This window comes from Dipteris shenzhenensis, chromosome 10, assembly GCF_047967505.1.
Source record: "Dipteris shenzhenensis isolate YYH24624 ecotype China chromosome 10, Dip_SZ_1.0, whole genome shotgun sequence".
Classification (NCBI taxonomy): domain Eukaryota; kingdom Viridiplantae; phylum Streptophyta; class Polypodiopsida; order Gleicheniales; family Dipteridaceae; genus Dipteris; species Dipteris shenzhenensis.
Genome location: NC_141605.1, coordinates 30,630,919 through 30,654,564, shown reverse-complemented (window position 1 = coordinate 30,654,564; position 23,646 = coordinate 30,630,919). Strand labels below are relative to the sequence as shown.

Genomic DNA, 23,646 nt, shown 5'->3' with positions numbered 1-23,646 from the left:
ACTAACTATCATTAAGGACCCATTAGAAACTAAATCTCGGTAGGGAGATAAGGCCCCAAAGGCAAAAAAACCAAAGACTTCTCTTAAAGAGTAGCAACATGCCTCGAAAGTCTTGGAGGACGACAAAGAAGAGGAGGATGACTTATGCCAAGTCCCCAAGACTTAGCCTATAGGGTCCAGGACCATAAAATACTTCTCAAGAAAGCAAAAAGGATTGCATAGGAAGGAAAGCAACATGGTTATGATTGTCTAGCTAAGGTTAAGGAATTGGACCTTGCATTAGAAGGTGAAGACCCTAAACTGGTCTACATAGCTAATGACCTCACTGCAGAGCAAGAAGAGACCTTAATTGCCCTCCTACATGAATATGAGGATAGCTTTGATTAGAAGTACTACATTGATATGAATGTGCGCCACCCGACGTCATGCAAGATACCATCCCCATGATGGATGGCATTAGATTGGTGAGGCAAGGACCCTTCTCTATGAATCCAAAATATGTGGCGATTGTGAGAGAAGAGATTCAGAGTCTAGTCAATGCTGGATTCATTTATGAGATCGAACATATGGTCTAGGTGTCCCCCATCATCATTGTTCCAAAAAAGAATGACAAAATACTAGTATGTGTCGATCTAAAAAGGTGAATGTTGCAACCCCAAAAAGACCTCTATCTGCTACCCTTTATAGAGCATATGCTAAAAAGAGTCGCTAGGAAGGAGGCATATAGCTTCCTAGATGGATTCATTTGGGTACAATCAACTATCCATAGCTACAGAGGATCAAGATAAAACTGCATTTATACTCTTCTAGGGTGATGCGCTTCGAGCTCACCAATGCTCCCACAACATTTTAACAATTAATGATCATAGCTTTTCAAGAGTACATGAGAGATTTCCTAGAGGTATGTCTAGAGAATCTCTGTGTACATTCCAAATGGGATGACCACTTGAAATATCTCCCTCTTGTTTTCGAAAGGTGTTGCCTCCACTGGATCTCTCTTAACCCTGTTAAATGCCAATTCTAGTCAAACATGGGGTCATATTAGGACATGTTGTATCCGAAAATGGGATCTTCACCATGGATTACAACACAATCAAGCTCATCCTAGAGCTACCACCCCCTACTAGTGCAAAGGGTATGCAGAATCTCACTAGGCATATGGGCTATTATAATAGATTTATCTATATCTATTTCGAGATTGCACCCATTATATAAGTTGTTGATCATTTTCCATTGGATGGAGGATTGCCAAACCTCTACAAAACCCTTAAAATTGTTTTGTCTTTTGCCCCAATCTTATGAGCACCAAATTGGGATTTAATATTCCATGTTCATAATATAGATGCCTGGAAGTTCACAATAGGGTGTGTGTTGGCACAACTAGGTGAGTATAATCTAGACTATGTGATATATTTTGCAAGTTGTCGACTTAATGATGCCACAACAACGAAAAGAGAAGGCCTTGTGATGGCATATGCCATGCAAAAGTTTTGACACTACTCGTTGGCAAACAAGTTTGTGTTCTTTGTAGACCACTAGGGCATTCTATATTTAGCTAGTAAACCTTGCATGACAAGATGCATCATGCAATCACATAGATGCTAATTCTTTGAAAGTTCGATTTCACCATAGCTACATGAAAGGGACATACCCATTTTATGGCTGACCATATGTCCCGAATTCCAAATGAAGAACCTGCAGATTCTCTCCTAGATGAGCAAGAAGTAGTGAACCCAATTGTTAGCATTGATGGTAAGACTCTATTCAAGTCCACATTGGTAAGCCAACTTAATGGAAATCCCACACTCTCTAAAGATAGACTTACAAGGGTTTGACAAGGAGTATACTACTATAAGGAAGAGATACCTCTTGCTACATCAAATGAGAACATATTTGGAATAGGTTTTGATTGTGATGTATTCTTTCAAGAAGAAGACAAAACAAGAAAAATTAAAAGGAAATGCAACTCAAGCTCTTTGCAAAGAAAGAAGAAACAAGTTACATGGCATCTTGGATGAGTTCAAAGAATGAGGAGAATGGTTGGTGGGGGATATGTGGAATATAAGAGAGGGTTCAACCTCTCAGATAAACCTTCTAGAGTAGAAGTACAACTTGGGTGGTATTAAAAGTCAAAAGGCTCCCTATGCTTCACATATGACCTTACAAACCTTGACATGATAGATATTGAGAGCATCATTGTATTGGCAAACCTCACTATGAATGTAATAGCAACAAGAATATTTTGGATGAGAATGATTGGAATGTATTCAATAGATTTGTAAAGGGGCATTAAGGGTACTTGGTATGTCCTCTTTCTCTTCTTTTGTATAGTCCTATCTAAGAAAAAAGATGCATTTTTATTATGTGTTGAGTAGGATCTAGCTTGATGGATGTCCTTATTAAATTATCATTTTGCAGAACCTTCAATCACACAAGTGGATGATTTGCAATAGTTTTGTAGTTACTTCCATGATTTCCTCAACCTCTTAGCCATAAACTCTTCTCTATCCCCCCCCTTCCAACCCCCTCTACACCAAATCTTTGCATGGGATTTGTTACAGCAAGGTCCTATAAGAATGGAACTATGGTTTTGGACATTGGCTTCTGCATCGATTACAATAAGGTTCTACATGGATGTGGTATGGCAAATATAAATGCTATGTTTTAGTATGAGATACAGCAAAGTTTTGCATGGATGTGGCAAAGAGAGCTTGAATATTATGTTTTGGCATTGGATATAGTATGGTCGTGCATGAATTCTGCCATAGAGGTTTTAGTACTACATTATTGTATATTATTAAGGGTTTTCATGGAAGCTAAAAAGTGGCAAGACCTTCTATGAATGTGGCAAAGAACCATGAGTATGCACTACTGTTGACTTTTATATTTGAATGGTTATGACCGCTAGCTGTAATCTTTTTCCCTTTAAGGCTCGAAGCAATTGACGAGTTTTTATAAATGTAAGATCCTCTGTTCAATTTTTGCTCGATACATGTACTTGTTTAATAAAAGCATTTTATGAAAAATAAAAAATATCTATTTTGCAGCTCTAGATTACATCAACACATTCGTGGAACTCCATCCCATCTTTGATCCTCTTGAACAATGTCACCATATCAAGCTCATATGCATACATGTAATTCCTCGTCTGTATAAGACCCTCCCATTTTGATAGGCTAAAATTTACCAGAATATATATTTAGATCAAATGATTTAGATTTTATGACAAACATAACAAAAGAAAGCAAACAATAGTGAACTAACAAATGCTTCAGGGAAGGTACCCTTCTGTCTAAGCCGAAGTGGGACTAGCACGCTTTAGTTTAGCCTTCCTAGCTGTACCTACCCTCTTTGGTTGGTAGAATATTTTTTTGGACTCATCCTTCACCTGCTTTTTTGCTTTCTTTCAACCATCATTATGAGCCCAAGTTGGCCTGCTTGCACCCTTTCTCAATGCCTTCTGGGTTTGATTTTCCCTAGATTTAAGGATCGCAACCACTCTTATTAGCATCCACTTATAATAAAACTACTACTCATTGGGCACAGGGCATTTTGCTTGCAAGGAGTTGATAACCCAAGCTTTTTTGCTATTAGGTTGGTGGCGAAAGTCCACCATGGCTTTCTTAAATGTCAAATTATACATTTTATGCATTTGATTCATCACCACTTTACTCTATGATCCATAATGATATGATTTTGGCTATCAAGGGTGTAGGGAAGAGTTAATGAATCTGGGGATAAATCTTCCACCCCATAGCTTCCACCTCCCATGAAAGAGCATTTGTAATGCACACTCTTCCTCTCCCTCACCTCATGAGACCATTATGAGATAGAGATGGAGGGAGGTAGTCTATCTTTTCTCCACTCTCTTTGCTCTTCAAACTCATGAGAAATGTTCTCTCTTTCAGTGGGATCTAAATGAGCCCGAAGCTTCCTTACCTTCTCTCTTTGCTCCTTTCCCCCCCTCTTGAACTACTGCTTCAACTTGATATCATGTATCCCAAAGGTAATACATTACCCAAACAAAGCATAAAAATGAACAGCATAAAACTATCCATGAAAATGACAAGACTTAAGATGAGGATAGGTGAAGGGTGAAGAGGAGGCCACCTCTTCTCTTTTTCTCATGCTCCCAAAAATTGTGGTGAAACATTAATACTACAATTTAAATTTATGAAAAATATATTGGATCCTTCAAAACATGATGAAATATATCGAGGAAGATATGAGACATACTGAAAGCACCCATGAAACATTTTTGAAATATAATGAAGATATTGAGTCATCGAGTTGAAATCTCTATGAAAAAAGAGCTTGTATTGTCCTTACTAAGTAGATAGAACTAGCATTGCTATTAAGCTACTGACTATCATTGCTCATTCACTACTGCTATGACTCAGCATCCTTATTACTTGGAGGGCCAATCTTTCCACCCTCTTCTATGTCTTCATGGATCCTGTATTTGCAATCCATGAAGTCATTAACATTGTTCGAATAGCTTCTAGGTGGGTTGACTTGGGCATGTCATGTTCCTCTCGATGTCTCTAGAAAGTGGTGTAGTTTTTCCAACTAGTTTTTGTATGATTCCAAGTCTTTTTCTCAAATTTTATTAAGTGGGGGCTAGTGCTATCCTCTCACAACCACCCTGAAGTCTATCCAAAGCTTATCTTGTTTGAGTTTCTCTAGAAGAGGAGATAGGAAAAAATCCATGTCCTGTATAATTGAGAAATTGGCAACAATGGATGATTGAATAAAGACTAGTGAGTGTTTGGACGTTCCATAGATTTCAAGCAAGAAGTTAGAGCACAATTTCAGGGTATTATTCATTTCTCATAGGTTGCAAATTATGCTACTGGGAACGCCTCTATCACACTATATTGGATTCTGGGAATGTGGGTTATAGAGTATCGAGGAAACCCAGCCGCTGCCAAAAGAACGTCCCACTGCTCTTTCGTTCTCTCCTTGCCTCCCGTCGTGCCCATCATAATCAAATCGAACGCTGTCTTCAGCTCCTCCATCGGGATTGTTCGCTCCTTATCCATCCGTAGAATCATGTCCACGATGATCAATTTGCCAGTCTCTTGTACTGCCTTGCGGCAGTTCTTGAGAATCTTGATGCAGGCCTCGTCGTCGAAACAGTGAAAGATCCACTGCCAGTTTTCAACATTCAATTTTTGTCTCAGATCATTGCGGAGGATAGTGGAGTGATTCGTGAATATAATCTCTGAACTTGTTTAGTTACGAAAGATTCAAGACATCGACAGCCACAGTAGCTTCTTTTACCTTCAGGAAAATAGCGCCTGCCGACGGCACGCTCTCGAACATGTTTCCGCCAACGTGCTCTACGCCTGGACATCACACACACTTGCGATGGGTTATTTGTACGCTACTTCCGTTTGTCGTATGCGCAGCGCAGGGCATCTCGACAAATTAAAATAAAGCGCCCTAGAAATAGCGTTAGTCCACACACTTACGTCTCCTGGGGCAAATAACACGCATGAATGATGAGAAGCGAGAGTGCCGCTGTAGGCTGCTCTGATGATTACCTGGGAAGCTGGGTGCAGAGGCCACCACATGCGGCAGGTCGAAATTTATAGCATTTATGGACGGATAATGGGCTATGATCTGAGCGATGGTTGTTCCGATCCCTCCAGCCACGTCCACAAGTGTGTCGATGTCGCGAAATCCGTGGTAATATTTCAGTATCGACTTCATCATGATGCAACTAGCGCCCGCCATGGCGTTGTTGAAGAGCTTGTTGTAGCCAGGGTTCGAGTTTGTGAAGCCCCAGAGGCTAGTCCCATGCAGCTTCTGGAACGGTACGCCACCGTGAAGAACGCATTCGGATAAACGAGAACAAGAAGATTGAAACTCCATGCCTGTCAGAAGTAAGGCCACGTTACCCAAAGAAGCTTCGTTGTCTTGGACCAGAAGTTTGGAAATCGGAGTGATGCAGTATTTACAATCTGGCCGTAGCCCAAGAGAGTTTTGAGGCATCTCGACGGAGAAGACTCCCTTCATGCATAGGAAACTCAAAATCCGGTAGAGATAATCCGTACTGGGAATCTCTATGCTCAGGCGGGATGCAATTTCTGCTAGAGTGAGAGGTCCTTCTCTGGCCAAGAGATCAGGGATGCGAAGTGTACAAGCGGCCTTGACAGCCATGGAGGAAGCGAAACCGAAAATAAGCTCATGCGCTGCCGCGAGGGGCGCTCCAAGCTCGTCATCTTCGCAGCTAGGGCGCTGTTCCAGGAGGATGGGAGGAGCTGATACATGTCCGGAAGTTGCCATGGAATCTAATAAGAGGATATGGCCTTTGGTTGCTGCGTCTCCCGCAACAGCTATGCGTTGACACAGAACAAAACTGAGAACGGCCTGAGCTAGAGAACAGAACTGTTCAAAACAAGCTAGAGAACGGCCTGATTAAATACAAGAGTGGAGAAAGGAACGGAAGGACTCAACGTGCTAAGGTGCATTGTTCACATGCTAAGGCTAAGAAGGAGTGCAAAACTTGAACTGCAAGATTCCACGTGCTAAGGTGCATTAAGGCTAAGAAGGAGTGCAAAACTTGAACTGCAAGCCGCCTTAGACAAAGCGCTAAAGACAAATGTCACATCATATTGTAATTAAAAGATTAGAGCAAAAAAGGGCGGAGAGTAGAGCCCACCCCAACCTTTTTTATGAGCGTAAAAAGAAGGTAGATACTAGCGCCCTTTTTTATCATCGCAAAAAACAATGGGCAACCATGAAAGCTGCCTTTTCTTTGGCATTTTTGGAGTAAAAAAGGGTGGATCATAGAGGCCGCTGGGTAGCCAAGAAAGCCATCCTTTTTAGGGCCCATTTTTGTGGAAAAAAGGAAGACTGATTTTTTCACCCTTTTAACCAACCAATATTTTGTTAGTTGCCCTTTAATCCCTCTACAAGGGTAGCCAAGACATTCATTGCTCTTTAGGACTGCCCTTTTTGGAGCTTTGTCTTGTAGTGCTGGTTGAGGAGACACTACTACACACGGGCCTTATTCTGATGGTTAAGCAGCACGCATGTTGTGCTAATCGTTGATCCAAAACACGGGTTTAAAAAGGTTGGTATATAGCGACCTTTTATCGGTATATAGCGACTTTTGTAAAACGTTGGTATATAGCGACTTTTATAAAATGTTGGTATATAGCGACGTTTAAACTAGACTTATAAAAGATCGTTATATAACGACCTAAGACACTTTCCTATAGCGACGTTTTACAAAGAGTGCTTTTTCCCATGCCGACCTTTGAAGAGAGTTTTTCCCAATGAAAAAAAAAAAATTTCATACATGTTTGATCCTTTGAAAGAATAAAAGTACAAGAGCGTGTACATCAAGTTTGAAGCTCATATATTCCTGTCCAAGTTTGAGATTTAAAAAATCAATGAAGAGCATTTACATCAACGGCTTCATCCTGAGCCAAGTCCAGCATGCCAAACAAGTCTATCTAGGTTATTGTTTGCTTGGGTGTAGCCATTTTTGGTGAGGTTCAAGGATTTTTCTATATATGGATACTTTGAATGACCCATAACTTATGCATTGCTCAACGAAATTCAACAAACTTTGTCTTCAAGTTGTAGTACACATTCCAAACTTGAACATGAGTATAAAAAATTATGGAATAAGGATGTGGAACGAGACCATTAAAGCATTACAAGTGCTATGTTGCATGTGAAGCATGCATCCTGAAGACTATAGGATATAGCAATTTATTGAAAAACATCAAAATTTTCTTCTATACATACATGCAACCAAGTAATCATTCTAAAGTACACTACATGAGCTTTTCCTCAACCTAAGGACACACCTAAATGAGATAATTATGCATGGGTTAACGGGCCTCTAATATTGTGCTAAAGTGATGCATACCCATTTGAGGGCATGCTCCATAACTTTTTTTTGATTTGTTGAAAACCAAAATGGATTCAAAATTTGGAATCCAAACTATTAAGACTAGTGCGTGGTGGTCTTAAAACATTTATAGTTGTTGGTATTGGTATCTAGATTCACCCTAAAATGGAAGAAGTTAAAAAAGTATAATTTATGCATGTGCAAGGACATATTAATAAATCCAACACTATTTACAATTTTGAACTATTTCTTTTTCCATGCACTTGCTTGCTATATGGCTCATAAGCATGCCAAAGGCTCGGGGGGTCACTCATCATAAGTAATTCTATCACATGAGTTCAACAGAAGGTTATTTTTTATTTCTAAAATTTACAAAAATAAATATACATAAGGGACTATTTAAAATAGTTTTGGAAAAAATTTACAGATTTATATAGAAAAGGGATACATTTTATTAATGAAAAAATTTACAGATAAGGGATTTTAAATATAGGCCTTGAACGCACATGATATAGAGGGTTTATACATAGTGACCCCCCCTGAGGCCAAAGGTCATTGCATTTAATAATACACAGCATCAACCCCGATAGCATATCCTTTAGCCTATTTGTGTTTTGAAGCATTTTAGGCCACATTGCACTTGTTCGGGATATCCAAGTCTGCTGGTGCATATCATTTTCCTTAGTACACAAATATATAACTCTAAGAACCAGCATGGTAATATGTAAAAATAGGTTGCACAACGGAATACATTTTCCTTAGTACACAAATATATAACTCTAAGAACCAGCATGGTAATATGTAAAAATAGGTAACGGAGTTATAACTCCAAGAATCAGCATGGTGGTCTCTCCAAGAAAACCTTGAATTTTGGGCGATGACAGGTTGTCAGGCTAGAGACTGCACTAAGGTGATGCTCAAAATGGTAGATTGTGTCTCGTTATTATGCCAAATATCAGCTATGATTCGCATGGGCTGCAGGCAAAGATGCGACAAAAGGTTGCACGATGACAGGTGATCAGCCAAAGATACACTTCCACGGTGTTCAAAATGATAGATTGCATCTAATTATTATACCAAGAACCATTGTGGTGGCCCCTCCAAGCCAACCTTCAATTTTAATGATCTGCGTGGGTGTGGTGTGAAGTGACAGGTGGCAAAGATACGGCAAAAGGCTACGCGATGATAAGTGATCAGGCGGCGTATGCCAAATACTGTGCTAGGTGAAGCAGTGCAGAGATGCCGTGTGTCGATCTATGCAGGGTGTTAAGAATAACTAGATTGCATCTCACTATTACGCTAGTGTGCCTTCATGACGTTGGAAAAATTTTTGGCGAGAGTGCGGGTCCGCATAAAATTCAAATATTCACCTAAGAGTGCATCACACCGTGGCCCTAAAATGGCTCCAAAAATAGTTTCGTGATTGGCTACACCAAGGAAAACGTTGACCCACATGCTTGCATGGAAGAAAAATTCAACAACATGCTTGGGGGAATAAAGTTTTTAGCTCCATTAGGAGTTTAAGGGTTTAGAAGGAGGTTCTAGGTTTAGAAAGAGGATCCAGGGTTTAAAATAAAGTATACAGTGGAGAATTTGTCTCCCTCATAGACCTTGGAGGGTAAGGGTTTAGAAACTAATCTAGGAGAGTAAGCACTTAGAAGAAGTGTAGGAGTGGGAGACAAGGAATGTGTAAGAGCACATGGACAGTGAAGAGAAAGGAGAAGAGAGTAGGAGTGGGGGAGGAGGAGTTGCAAGGTTGGAGGAGGGCGGAGTCACTACTACCATTAGCTCCAATTTTAATGCTATTCTTTGATGCTTATTACCTAAATTTTTAGTGTACAATTAGTTTTCCATCATTATTTGTGCCCAAAAAAAGTAACTTTACGTCAGTATTAGCATTAATAATAGTATGCTTATTGGAAAAAGCATCAATATTATCATTGAAAATTTTTCTAGAAAAATATACACCGTCGATATTCAAACATGAGTAAATCGGGGAGTGTGAGGTCTCACCCTTCCTAAACCTTGCAAAAGTTAAATAAAAGTCAAATGTTTCTAGAACTAAAAATATATTGTATCAATGTTGTCCTCCATCCTTTAATCAAGTGAAGCATCACTGGAATCTTCATTGTTAGATTAAAGCTCGTCCCCTCGATCATTGGTGGCTAGGTCTCACACATCTCCAGCATATAGATTGAGGTCTCCAAAATCAGTTTTGCTGAGAAACCCCCTAAGGAACTCAAGCTATCTTCACTTTCCAAAACTCTCATACTAGAAAGGGTATTAGAAGTGTTTGCTTCAAACTAAACTATTTCTTGATCTTGCATTTCAATCTCTAATTCTATATCTTCAAATACATGTCAGTTTCTAGGTGCAACTAGAATCACAAGCCACTACTAGTTGTTCACTTCATCAGGTTGAAGGCCACCTAAAGCAAAATTCCATGATATGTTCACGAAATCTTTAATGAAGCTAAATGGCAAATGATATCCATATAAGAAAATGCTTACTTGCCCATAGAGTGTGGGTAGCATGAATGTGTCACTGCAATAGTCAATGCCCATGGTGGTTTAGATGTGTTAGACAACCACCTTTTTTATGGACACAATCTATCAATGAAACTCATCCCAAGCCTTGGGGACAAAGGCTTTCTTGGTACTTTTGAGTTTCCACTACCACAAGGTAATAGTCAATGCTAATATTAGGCAATGCCTATGTTTGTTTTAATGTTTTATACAGTTACAATCCAACCCTTCCTAGCCTTTTTGACGGATCTATCAATCAAACTCATCCAAATCCTTGGAAACAAAGACTTTCTTGGTACTTTCAAGTTCCGTCCACGATGGGGTAGGAGTCCTTGCATAAAGTAATGCCCATGGCGGTCTAAATGGTTTACAGAACCATCATGATTTATTAACAGAATTTGTCCAACCCTTGGTAACAAAGACTTTTTGAGGCATTCTAGTGACTTTTGCATTCCCACCACCATGGGGTCATCACGCTAGGAAATTCCCATGGTGGTTGAAAGGTTTCCAAAAACCACACTTTAAATTTTATTAGCCTTTTTATGGACAAAACCTATGAATGAAACTCATACCAACCCTTGGAAATAGAGAATTTCCTTGTAATTCTACTTTCCCACCACCAGAAGATAGGGTCATTACACTAGGTAATGCCCATGGTGGTTCAAATTCTTTAGACAACCACAATCCAACCCTTGTTAAACTTTTTGATTGACGTGATCTATTAGCAAAACTCATTCCAACCCCTAAGAAAAAGGTCCATGATCTTGGTATGCCTAGGTTTCTACCATGGTTCAATATAAAATTGTAAATCTAAATTTGAGTTTAATTATGATTATTTTTTAAAATAAGATCCTGCATGACATTTTGAAATTTCAGGAGTTTACAATTTCCTTTTACTAAGGAGGGGACTCCAAGAAGATCATGGTTATTATCTAATGCTTTTTGAAATTTCAAGAATTTGCAATAGCTACCAAGAAACTTTCAATGGAAAAGAACAATGACTTTGAGAAATAAATTGATCATGGTTCTTGATATTGAAGCCAAAATATTGTCACTTGGTTACTACTTTGTCCAAAGTGACAAGTCGTACATTCACCATCTAGGTAGTTGGAAGTGTTGGAGCAATTTTGAGGCTAGATGTGGCCAAAGACGGGTTCATGATAGCCTTATGCAATCATAGATCAAAAGGCTACCATTCAGTGAAGTTGCAGATAGGTTACAAGAAGTACTTCTTTCAAAAAGTGTCAGATTCAGCAAAGTATCCAAAAAAAGGTGATGCCAAACGTCCCTTGAAGGCAATATAAGAGGGCTCAGCTCTTAGTACTTAACCTAAACCTGTAGCTTACCTCAATTCTTAATCCAAGAAATTTAATGAGCAATTTGCATAGAAATTATACATGGATGCAAGGCATAGTGAAACACTAAGCCCTAGTAGGCTAGTAGTATCACTTCATGCTTGATATCCTTCAAGAGGCTTCCAAATGTACTAGATGGTCCATGAGTGACTTTCCAAAAGCATGCCAACTTCTTTGAAGCATTTGAAGAGTTTAAAAGGACTTACATATTCATGAAACCATTCTCTACAAGAGCCAATACAAGGATGATGATGAGAAAAAGTATATGCTCCATTGAAACAAATATAAACGTGTTGTAAGGTAAAGCACAGGAAACTTGGTAGTAGAGGTCCAAATCTAGAGCATTAGACCTCAAAAGAAGGTCCTTTTTGAGGGACAAGGAAGTGCATTAGTGAAGGCTATAGAAGCAACCAATGAAGGTAGATGTACTACCAAATAGTGATGAGCTTGCACTTGAAACCTCGGAGACTGGTCTAGAGCAGCCTATTAGTTTGGAACCTTGGTAGTGTTAGAGCTATATATAGCTCGCCCTAGCTTAGCCTCATCCTCAACTATAAATATGCCTATGATCTATGAATAGAATCACTTCCTTGGGAGAAATTCTTGGGTCCGTCTCTCTCCTCTTTCTCTTCCTCTCAACATGGTATCCCATCCTGGCTATGCTCTAGTGTGACTGTGATAAGAAAGCAATATTATTTTTGTCAACCTAACAACTCAATCATTCACAGAACATTATTTCTGATCATTTCGACCACTTAATCGCTATGTTTTGAGTTGATATTCAAAAGTTATCAAAGATGCATCACAAATCAGCATTTGTGATCACAATTGAGAAAAACAGCGCGCGATGCCTTCCTCAAAGAGTATGCACCGGTTATTTTGACTGGCTGGATCACTATATTTCAATTTTAGGTAAGAAAGCTATGGTTATATTTTTTTGCTACTTGCTATCAATAAACTGGTAGAAGAGTGTTTGGACAAGAAGATGAATACCCATAACCAGAGAGGACTTGATCTAGTACATGAGGATGGAAAAGGTTCATACTTTTATAGAATCAATAATTTTTGAAGAAAAAAAAAAGTGATGAAAAATCAAACTTAATGATAAGAAGCTTTCTAATAAGGCGGCACTCTCCCGCTTTCAGTCTCAACCAATTGATCACACCGTCTTGCACTCAGTATTTGCATTTGCTTAGATCTAACACACTAGCATATCATTCTTTCAAGCCCCCACATGGAGCACTAAGAGACTCAATCATATAAAGAAAACTTCTTTAGCTACATGACTCCATAAAAATTTAGATGAAGAAGAGACCCAATGCCCGCTATTCATATCCACAAAAACCAAGAGTGCAAGATCATTTTAGTAAGCGTAGTCAATATTTATGGATGAAGATCTTATCTAATTGATGCCAAGTAGAGTGTGAATCTTGTCATTAAGAGTGAGGCAACAAATATACATGCTTTTGCAATGATAATTATATGCGTTCAATTGAGCAGAAAGTTGATTAGGAAAATCACTTGGACAAAAGGTTACCATATGAAAGCAATTTTTTCTTTCTATTAGGTCATCAGTGAAAACAAGAGTTTAGCACTTCAGCACTTGTGGTTTCATGCTGCTTTTGCAAAAGTAAAAGCCAATGATGCTTCACATCTATTAATAAGCTAGTTTTTATTTAGCGCATCTTTTACTGACCGGCTTCTTATTTAGTGCATTGGTTGCTGAGTCTTTGTGTAAGTTCTTCGCTACTCAGCATTCATATAACATCCTTCAACCAAAGAGATATGTCAATATCTATAGTACTCGGGTACCTCACAAAACTTAATTAATTGCTTTTTAGCGAGATGACGATGGTTAATTCCAAGATCACCAACCACTATGGCATACATCTATGTGTTGGAGATTTTCTTTGCTTGTTAGTTAGCATTTCTTTATTTATTGGTATGGAGATCTTTTATTTATTGGTATGGAGATAAACTAACTTCTTTTAATGTTGTACATGATTGGGAACCATGATATCAGTACAATGCTTTGTCCTTGATATTCCACTTAAATGGTTATGTTATTTTTACCTATAGCTTCAAGTTTCCATGAGTCTTTACTATATATTCTAGTTATTTACATTCATGATGACGTGTAAAAGCTAGAGGCTACTTGTTATGTTTTACAAAGTAAGTATCTATATCTCAAGATGCCTCTTTTGATCATAGCTTCACATTTTGATGCTCTAGCATTGTACTTTTCCTAATGAAAAACTTCAAAATTGTTGATTATTTTAGTATCATCATGCCTATGAGATGTGAGGACTTTTCCTTCTCTTGATGGTAGCTAAGTCCATCAATTTGTGATATCTAACTTAGAATCTTGTGTGGGGTTGCTCCTTTGCATGATGTCAATTTCATGCTCTTAAAATTATTTCAATATAATCTATCGAGATTCGATGGAACGAGAAGAAAACGTTCACTATTTTTCTTATGATCATCATTCGATTAATGGTGGGCCTTAAGAAGTCATTAGATCCTATATGCTGTAGGTAGATATCCCTATAGGCTATTGAATTCTCCTTAGATAAACAGCTCTTACAGTAGACAAAAAGATGAAAGCTGAATCATATCAAAGATTCTTATATTTCCTTCTTGGATGAAGGCAGAATGAAAGGATCTAATCATTGAAAAGCCAAAGCTTGAGCATTTAGGGACAGGGGTGGGGGTGGGATTTATAAGGTTAAAAATGGCATTAAAAGAGGAGTATCTTTGCCACACTTCTTAGTACTAAGGCTATTTCAAGAAGGACGCTTAAATGTAGAATTTGATTGACCAGTCTTAGAGAGAATGAAGCATTACTCTTAAAATCCTTTCAAGCTTGCTTTATATTTCTCATTTGAAAAATACAACATGAATCTTAAATGTGTCACCACAAAGGAAGTTCGTCTAATAAGGATGGAAAGGTAATACATTAGTGTGGAACGGTTGGTGCTCCTATGTGGTTTGGTCTGATGCCCTTTATTAAACACCCTATAAACATTGGAAGTGTAGATCAATATGGCTTGCAAAGGGTGGAATTTTTGTTTGGTTGGAAGAGAAAGAAAGGTTAAATTAAAATTATGGGACTGTGGAAGCACAACTTGAGGTGCCTTTAGGGATGCCCTTATTCTATGCTCAACATTCTCTGGAATCCATCTTTGTATTTGAGTAAGATATGGTTAAGGTTTTCATGCAAAGTGCACACAGAATTATACACATTTAAAGTTTGCAAAGAATGAAGCTACAATTTTAAGTATTGGAATATGGAGGATGGCCCATACGTTGACTTAATGTATGCATTTTTAATTTTTGAAATGCATGATATTTTGATGTAGTTGCCTTTGAAATGTCATGTTATAGCACCATTGTTGTCCTCTCTTGCCTTTGACATGTCTTGTTATTGCACCCATTGCTAGCATCTCTTGCTCTATGAGTTGTATATGCCTGATCAGATTATGGTGGCTCATGTAGTTTTGAAAGCTCTCATTGTGCTCTCCTTTTGGTTCCAACTTTTATATCCATCTTTTCTTATCATTGATGTCATTCCAATGTACAAATTCAATTATAGGTTTAATAATGAAGGTTAACCTTCTTTAACACCTTTTGTTTTTCAAAATGTCTTTAGTTTACAATTTAATAATTTGTTTAGTAGTTTAGTATTTCATACTACCTTTTTGTACTGAAACTTGGGAGAGGCCATAAGTTAGAGTGTGTTTTGTTGTAGAAGTTGTACTCATAATTCTTAGAAGTTTCCTAATGGCCAGAAACTGTCATGTTTCTCTATCTCTTCTGTATATACTATGGACAATACTTAAGGAACACCAGAAGGTAGATGTTCAATGTCTTCTTTGGTTTCATCACCTTTTTGAAATGATGTTCAAAATCTGGGGTTGTTATCTAGGCTTTTAAGAGTAAACAAATTGGTGGGCATTAAGCACTTATTATTCATAAGAAAGATCATGAGATCCATTAGTTTATACCTTGGGACTAGCCTTACAATTCTAGATTTTGTGTGTGTCCTAATTTAAAACTTTAATAATAACTAAGGTGGCATACTAACTGAGCCACAAACTAGAGTAGATAAGGATAGCTGTCATCTAGCTATTATTCGTGGGTGGTGTACCAACCGCGTCTGCAGCTAACAAGTCGGTGACATAAATGCACAACGGTCACCCTGGCATATCGCGAGTGGAGCTCGATATCTCAACACTCCCCCTCGAGCTCAATCCCAATTCCTGCACACCAAGCAGGTCTCTGAACTTGCACAGCTTCTCTGCGCCCAATGCTTTCATGAATATGTCAGCTACCTGATGCTCTGTGCTGACATAAACTAGATCAATAAGACCTAGTAAAACATTAATAATAACATTCTTTATTGTATGCGAAGGAGGTCTATTATCTTGCAAGTATGTAAGTGTTTTGTGTTGCTTAAGAGAGTGTGATTGTGCGCCTCTGTATGCGAAGGAGGTCTATTACCTTGCAAGTATGTAAGTGTTTTGTGTTGCTTAAGAGAGTGTGATTGTGCGCCTCTCCTATTTTAGAAAATGTAACTACAAGATTCCTCATTTATATGCTAACAAGTTGAATAAATTCAAAAGGCTGCCCTGGAAGCTGATACAAGAAGAAGAAGAAGAAGAAGAAGAAGAAGGAGAGAGAGAGAGAGAGAAAGGGGGAGAAAAAAATGGGGACCAAAATAGCAATCATTTTCCCTTTCTTAATCAGAAACACCTTTACTAAAGCCTTCCCTCCTTTGGGCAGAGGCCAAAAAGGTCTATGGTCTTGCATGCATGTAGGTGTTTTGTGTGGCTTAAGAGAGTGTGATTGCTTGTTTAGCTCGAAATGTGTTATGAAAGAACCAACTAGAGACAAAATTAATGTTCCTAAGAAACTAAAGATTCTAACTTTATAATTTACAAGAACATTCGTTTTCTATGATGTTGGACTTTACATTACACGTTGTTGCCTTGAAGAAGGAATGAGATAAAGGTCAGGTGCCACAATGTTAAGGGACATCATCCCTTCTTGTATGGCGCTTACTTGTGAGTTGTATGAAAACGTTTAAGACAGGATGTCCAAAATCTTTTATGAAAACATCAAAACACTTTGCGAGTTAAAGAAAAATTAGCCATAATACATTGCGTGCTTGCGGAAAACATTCCGTGGAATTTTGCTGCCATAATGATTTCCGTCGATCTGATTCCGCATGCTAAATCCGGGATTGCCGTGGCGGAATTTCGAATTGTAACTTTCCGCGGCGTTCGCGGGCCCGCTGGATCAGCGATACCATCCCGGCGGTACGTGTTTCAGAACGATTCCATTGCGTGCGACGTGGTCTGGAATGGTATATGCAGAAACATCGCGTGATCCAAGAACGCGTTTGGGATGCTGGCACACATCTGCTCTAGCTGGCAGCGTTCCGATTGGAGATGGCCCCCCGTCCGCGTGACCGAATTTGGGAGACGGAGGATTTCTGGAGAGAAGCCGGCGGCGAGGGAGGAGGCGTTTGTAGGGGATGACTTTGCTTGATGAAGACTTCGTATCGTATGTAGAGATGGAAGCAAACCTTCTGCACAAGAAACGTGATTGATACATACTGTTAGGATTTGATAGTGTAGAACTTTGGTAATATGGTGAAGTACCCAATTTGTCAGGAAAATCTTGTGTTTCTACAGTTATATTGTTCATTGTCCATAGCGTAGATGCACAGACAAAGTCTCCGTTAACTGCACATACAAACTCTTCTGCATGCCGGGAAATTTTATGTTCTTTTGTATGCTTGAACGGAATTCGGGGACGGTGACTCGTGAGGCAAATTGTTCCAGGCACGTCTTACGCCGACGTTAATGCGAGCTGTGCTTTGCCGTCGTATGAGCCGACCACCTCCTTTAACTCCTCCGCTCCAGCTCGTCAGAGCTTGCTCGCCATTCCCCGTTTCACAAGGTCCCACCCGACCTTGCAACGCACACAAATTTCAAATCTTTCAAATTTCGTGTCTTATAAAGGAAATCTACGATTCTACTCTCACACCGCCCCTCGATCAGCTAGGATCTAGATGCCCCGTGCTTGCTTCAAATCTTATAGCAAGGTTTTCTTTGAATAAATAAGGAGAAACAGAAGTTGTATTATTAGAAGGCATGCTCAGACCCCACAAAAATGCCGTAAGAGAAAGCATCAACATTAATCATGTAAGAGAACACGCAGCCACATGGTCGTTTTGGCTCGTATTGAGCCTTGGCCTTCATTCTTCGATCATGCAGCACAGGGAATGAAGAGTGACAAAATGGGCGATGATATTGTCGTCTGCAGTGTGCGCCCCTACGCTCGAGGAGGAGCTTTCGACGTTATGATCATTGCACCCGGCACACACCTGCCAAGGCATAGGCGATCTGTGAAGAGGGTTTGGGACGGTGCAGGATCTAAGAGACACAGCAAAGAAGCACGGCACTAGCTTGTTGCACCCATCCAAAAAGCTCGTATGTGCATTTGCCTTCATGGCCCATGGGCGTTCTCTCCTTCAAGATCCACATTAAAAAACTTACAATTAATAGTCTATAGTCCTCTGTAAAAGTAGCCATGGGACTAAATAACCCAAGCCCGACATCACACCCATCTAGTGGCTTACACAACCCTTGCAAAGCTTAGGTTACCCATGAGAAATTGGGGTTAAGAGTGGGCACCTATGAGCCCATTGTGCTTGCAATTATGTATACATTCACTCACTTCCATAAGATGATCATCGAGCACTGGCATTGGTTATTGGACAACTTCAAAGTTCAAATCGAGGCCGAGGACCCATATAACAAAAAAAAAACATCAATAAGGAAGAAATGAAGTAGTAAACAATACAATGTTTTAACTAAATTCTAGTAGACAATGTATGGGATACCAATAAGTATATCAACACTCCCTACCAACATCAATACATGGTTATGCCCATTAGTGCTTACAACTTAGGTGATCACTAAAAGACACTACAAGGCATAGGCCCTTTTTCGACGAAAATACCGACGTTTTTTACATTAAAATCTTTTCCTTTTTACGAGCGCAAACGTCATTATTAAAGTCGTTAAAAGCATCGGAAAAGAACGATCGCTATATAGCGACGCTGATAAACGTCTCTATATAGTGACACTGATAATAGTCGCTATATAGCGACACTAGTAAACGTCGCTATATAGCGACGATTAACATAACTAAAAAAAGAGCATTAGTGGGGCTAAACAGGGCCATAGCAAGCCCTGTTTTGCCCCACTAACGTTTTTTTTGTTTTATAATTACAAAAAAAAGTTTTTTATTACAAAATTTTCCTTGCGAAAAGGGTGATACAAAATCGCTCAAATGAAATGAGCGAGCAACAAAAGCATATACATGTCAAACATATACAACATTGTTTGTTACAAAATTACCCTTTCGAAAAGGGTGATACAAAATCGCTCAAATGAGCGGATATACAAAATCACATACATGGCGAAGTATATGTAAACTGCTACTACTACTACTACTCATTCGAATCGTCCTCGTCGTCCTCGTCCTCGTCCTCATCATGTTGGCCTGATCTTGGTCCTCGTGAGCTGTGCCTTCTCCCTGACCCTTGTCACGTGTGTCTGATCCCTGGCCCTGATGATCACTTGCCTCCGGTGATGGGACGCTCGAGCTTTGACCCTAAGAGTGAACCATATAAATTGAAAATTAGATTAGAACTTAAAGAATAAAACAATTTAAAAAGTGAGATTACAAGTAGGAGTAGACTTATACCGTGCGAGCAGCCACCTCAGCCCAATCGACTGTCACTCCCATTGCCTCTTGCTCAATAAACCACGGCTTTATTCCTATGTGAAACGTGCGTCGCATCTCTGCACTGTAGGAAGATGACCCATCGCAACTTGTTGTGGATCCAATTTACGAGAGTTAGATAAAGTGCATGTAATATGTAGTAAAACAAATAGAACAATACATTAAATGAGAAGAAGTAGACTTACCACGGTTGCCTCGAATGCCAACCGTTCGCCTGCACCAAAGTGCGAAGTACCTACGGTGTCTAGCCGTCTCCTCGCAGCCCTCCTCTGGCCCTCGAACATTTCGGGATGGTCCCTATTCTGCTTCTTGAAGAATTTCCAATCAGCTTTGTCTGCCCAGTTGGGTTTAGCCATCCCCTTTGCGATGGAAGTACGCAAGGTTGATCTACGATGCTTCAAGACCAAACACATGCGCTCTCGTATATAATTCTCATTAAACTCTCAATTTAACGGGTTAGGGTATTTTTGTTTTAATTCATCGATGATCGCCTGCTTCTTTTGATCATCTTGATACCACCAATCGGTAGCAATGCCGCTCTTGAAGTGATGGCTCATTATTTGCCTCATGGTGGCCTTCACTACTTTGCCCTTTCTATCTTCTATTATCTCTCCGACAGCCGTGATTTGATAGGAGAGGTCCTCGACTGGGTAAGGAGGATTGATGGTAGTGGTAGAGTCAGAAGGAGTGGAAGTTGTGCGAGCGCTTCCGGAGCGAGGAGTAGCAGTGGGAGTAGGAGAGGGCAAGGGACCTGACTGATACTGTGTCTCGAGACCAAGTGGAGACCTGTAGGGATGTGAGTGTGCTGACTGGTCTACATCTCCCGAGTCAACACAACATAAGCGGCCCCTCCTACTCTTCCTTTCCTTATGATAGGCATGCGCAGGTGATGACCCCTCGGTCGAAGGGGCACGAGGGGACGGCTGAACGTCGGTGTAGGAGAGGGAATTGCTGAGGTCCTCTGAGATAGCAGAGAGAAGAATCTCGCTGCCTCCTCATCGATCATCTACGCTACAAACTCGTCGGGACTCCTGACAAAGCCATGTGCTACTAGCAAAGGAGTTTCCCGAGGGGTAGTCGCAGTGCTATGTCCGAGAGGAGTCGGACCAAGGGTAGTCGCAGTGCCAGGTCCGAGAGGAGTCGATCGTAGTGCTACGTCCGAGAGGAGTCGCCAGGGTTCGCCCCCTCAGGTGTCGCCTGAGAGGAATCAAAGTCCTCTGGAGCATAGAGATCGTAATGTCTCCTCCTACGAGGCTGTTTGTACTCATTGGACGTGCGACGTGATCCCATGTCTAACATAGACACAAACACGAAAACAAAAAAAAAAAGCAAACATAAGCATATATGTTAAAGAGACTTGCCAAATATTCAATATCAAGCTTTGCTTTCAGCATGTGCTGGTTGATTCAAAGGAGCTTCCAAAATGTTTTGTATTGTTTTGAAGGCTAGATTTTCTTCGATTATCTTATCATTTCCTTTTGATTTTTTAAATGTTTTGTGTTATTTTGAAGGTGAGAGTTACTTCCGATTATCTAATGATTTTGAAAGCAACTTATCTTTCATATTTTGTTAATCAAGCATGTCTATAGGCCATCCATTGTATTTGATCTTGAATAGGGTAAAGATTTGATATTGAGCTTTTCATTTATTACTGCTTGGAGGTTCCTCATCCTAAATACTTTCTAGCCATTCTAGGCTGACTTGCTAATCATGTAGGTATGCTTGATATGCAAAAGAAAATTTTGATCTAATGTTTCATTCTCTCTTATAAGCTTACATTTTTCTTGACTTGCTCATCATGTATTCAAAACTAGCTTCACTTTCGTAAGATAGTCCATTGACCTATGGAAGAAAAGGACTTGCTGAATGTTTTGTGTTGTTAACATGCTAACATATTTTCTTTCAATGTTGCTTTTCTATTTAGCTTTGATATTATTCTTAGATGCGTTACTTCACAATATATACGAAGGCTCTTCTCACATGTTTCCTTGTTATTTTTAAGGCACTCATTTTTTTCCAGGCTGAGCTCATATGTTCTCTTTCATCACACTCAATTGTGTCTCTGAGTACATGTAGTTTCTCACAGGTGCCTGGATATAATCCAATGGACTAAATGCACATTGCATACCTATAGGATGAGTACATTTTCTTTCTTTTTCATACACATCTATATTTATGAGTATATGCAAGGTCTTGCTAGACCAATGGTTTGTTCCTTCTTCCTCGATTAACTTATTGATGACTTATGGTGTGTATTTACTTATTGGTTCACCTTGTATCTTCAAGCAAGGCATACTTTTATTTTGCCCTTTTATTCCACCCTTTATGAGGTGAGGTATACTTATATGTCTTTCACAATGAACACATATGGCTGACTTATTGAGTGCTCGTTTGGACATGGAATATGGCTAATTGCTTGAGTACTCGTCTGGACGTGGAATACGGCTAGCTACTTGAGTACTCGTCTAGATGCAACACATTGATTATTATTGATTCCTTGTTTGGATGTGACTCATATTTATCTAGCTTTCACGATGAACACATATGGATTACTTATTGGGTCCTTGTTTGGACATGGCACATATGGATTACTTATTGAGTACTTGTTTGCTATATGGCTCATAAGCATGCCAAAGGTCATTGCATTTAATAATACATAGCAACAAACCCGATAGCATGTCCTTTGGCCTATTTGTGTTTTGAAGCATTTTAGGCCACATTGCACTTGTTCAGGATATCCAAGTCTGCTGGTGCATATCGTCGGAGGGGGGGAAAACCCTCAGCTAAAATTTTGCTACTTCCATGAATTTTGAAATTTCACACCTCTCACCCATCAAATCTTGGAAGATTAAGTACCCCGCCCTGCAAACGCCCTGCAAATCTGCATGCACCTTGACGTGACCTAGCATAGACTTTGGTTTGTGATTGTCTTCTTTCAAGTAAGTTGTCTTCTATTATTTTCTTGCCTCACCAGCTAGCTTCTCTGGGTCTATTCTAGACTGATCATGGCCATGGCGTCAATGGCAACATGCACCTTGCCATGCTTGCAAGAGAAGCAGATAGAGGTTGCGAGACAGGAAAGCCAAAAAGCCAAATCAAGGCAGAAGGAATAGAGTGCGGGTCGAGGAAAGCGCTGGCACAGTATCAAATCGACAACGGAAGACACTTTTGCAACATCTGCGAAGGGAGAAAAAACGAGAAGAAAGCAGACTCCCTGTAGAGCAACAATAAGAAGCAGTTGTAGATGCATGCATTCGATCATTGCCATCAAAGCGAAGAACATGAGCTGTGGTGTCATGATTGGTGGGAGCATTTGAGGCAGCAACATTAGGCCATTTAGGTGATTACTAGTCTCGATTCTTTGCAAGCTTTAGCATGCACCCTAAAGTTCATAGAGTAATAACCCTACCAACACCTTGGGAGATGCATGCCCAAGAGATGATGCTCTCTAACCTGCGAGATGGCCTACAAAAAGTGAAAGGGATGCACAACTTAGATCAACTAGCTGCAAAGAGGGTGGCATTAGCTATTTTGGTATCCGCTGAAATAAGGGAGAAACAGCTTGGACGCACAATGTCAAACATGTTGTCAATCGAAAGGACCAGCGTGGCTCTAGTGGTTGAACGTAGAGTAGAATCAATGCACGATCATCCTGATTTGAGAAGTCTGTGGGCTTCAACAAAATGCAAGAAAAGGAGAGACAGCCTAAGTGCAGAAGTCATTGCTACAATGAGATGTTTTGGTATTCTCCAAATAGAAAGAACATCTGTAAGAAGTGGACGGGATGCAAGGTGTTTGAGGAGCAAATCATAAACATGCGAGATACAACACAGGTTAGTGGTGCCTAAACCAGCCTAGTGGTTGTTTGTGATTGAGCTTTGGGATAGTTTACTTCATTTCTTAAACTAGGCTTGGACTAAATGTGATTGTCCTAAACCAGCCCGGTGGTTGGAACATCATGCCAGTTATGTGATTGTCTTGAACCAGCGTGGTTGAACAGACATTATTTGTTGTCCAGTCTGGTGGCATGGTTGAGCAAAAATTAACAGCAATATATTTCACAATACAGTGCTATTTT

The 23,646-nt window shown here is 39.7% G+C and overlaps 1 protein-coding gene across 1 annotated transcript; it reads right to left on the bottom strand.

Annotated features, from left to right (window-relative positions):
- Positions 1 to 4,197: 4,197 nt before the first annotated feature.
- Positions 4,198 to 6,380, bottom strand: LOC147897683 (desmethylxanthohumol 6'-O-methyltransferase-like). Its single transcript, XM_087380899.1, has 3 exons — positions 5,547 to 6,380; positions 5,284 to 5,348; positions 4,198 to 5,150 (listed from the first exon to the last, which is right to left on the bottom strand). Exons 1-3 carry the CDS (start codon positions 6,289 to 6,291, stop codon positions 4,845 to 4,847), a joined length of 1,116 nt encoding a protein of 371 aa, XP_087237025.1. The 5' UTR covers positions 6,292 to 6,380; the 3' UTR covers positions 4,198 to 4,844.
- Positions 6,381 to 23,646: the final 17,266 nt, after the last annotated feature.

Coding starts and splice junctions, on each gene's coding strand:
- LOC147897683 (XM_087380899.1), bottom strand. CDS start 6,291: ATGGCAACTTCCGGACATGTATCAGCTCCTCCCATCCTCCTGGAACAG. Junction 5,349..5,546: donor CTCTGCACCCAGCTTCCCAG/GTAATCATCAGA, acceptor TGTGATGTCCAG/GCGTAGAGCACGTTGGCGGA. Junction 5,151..5,283: donor CAGGCGCTATTTTCCTGAAG/GTAAAAGAAGCT, acceptor GAAAACTGGCAG/TGGATCTTTCACTGTTTCGA.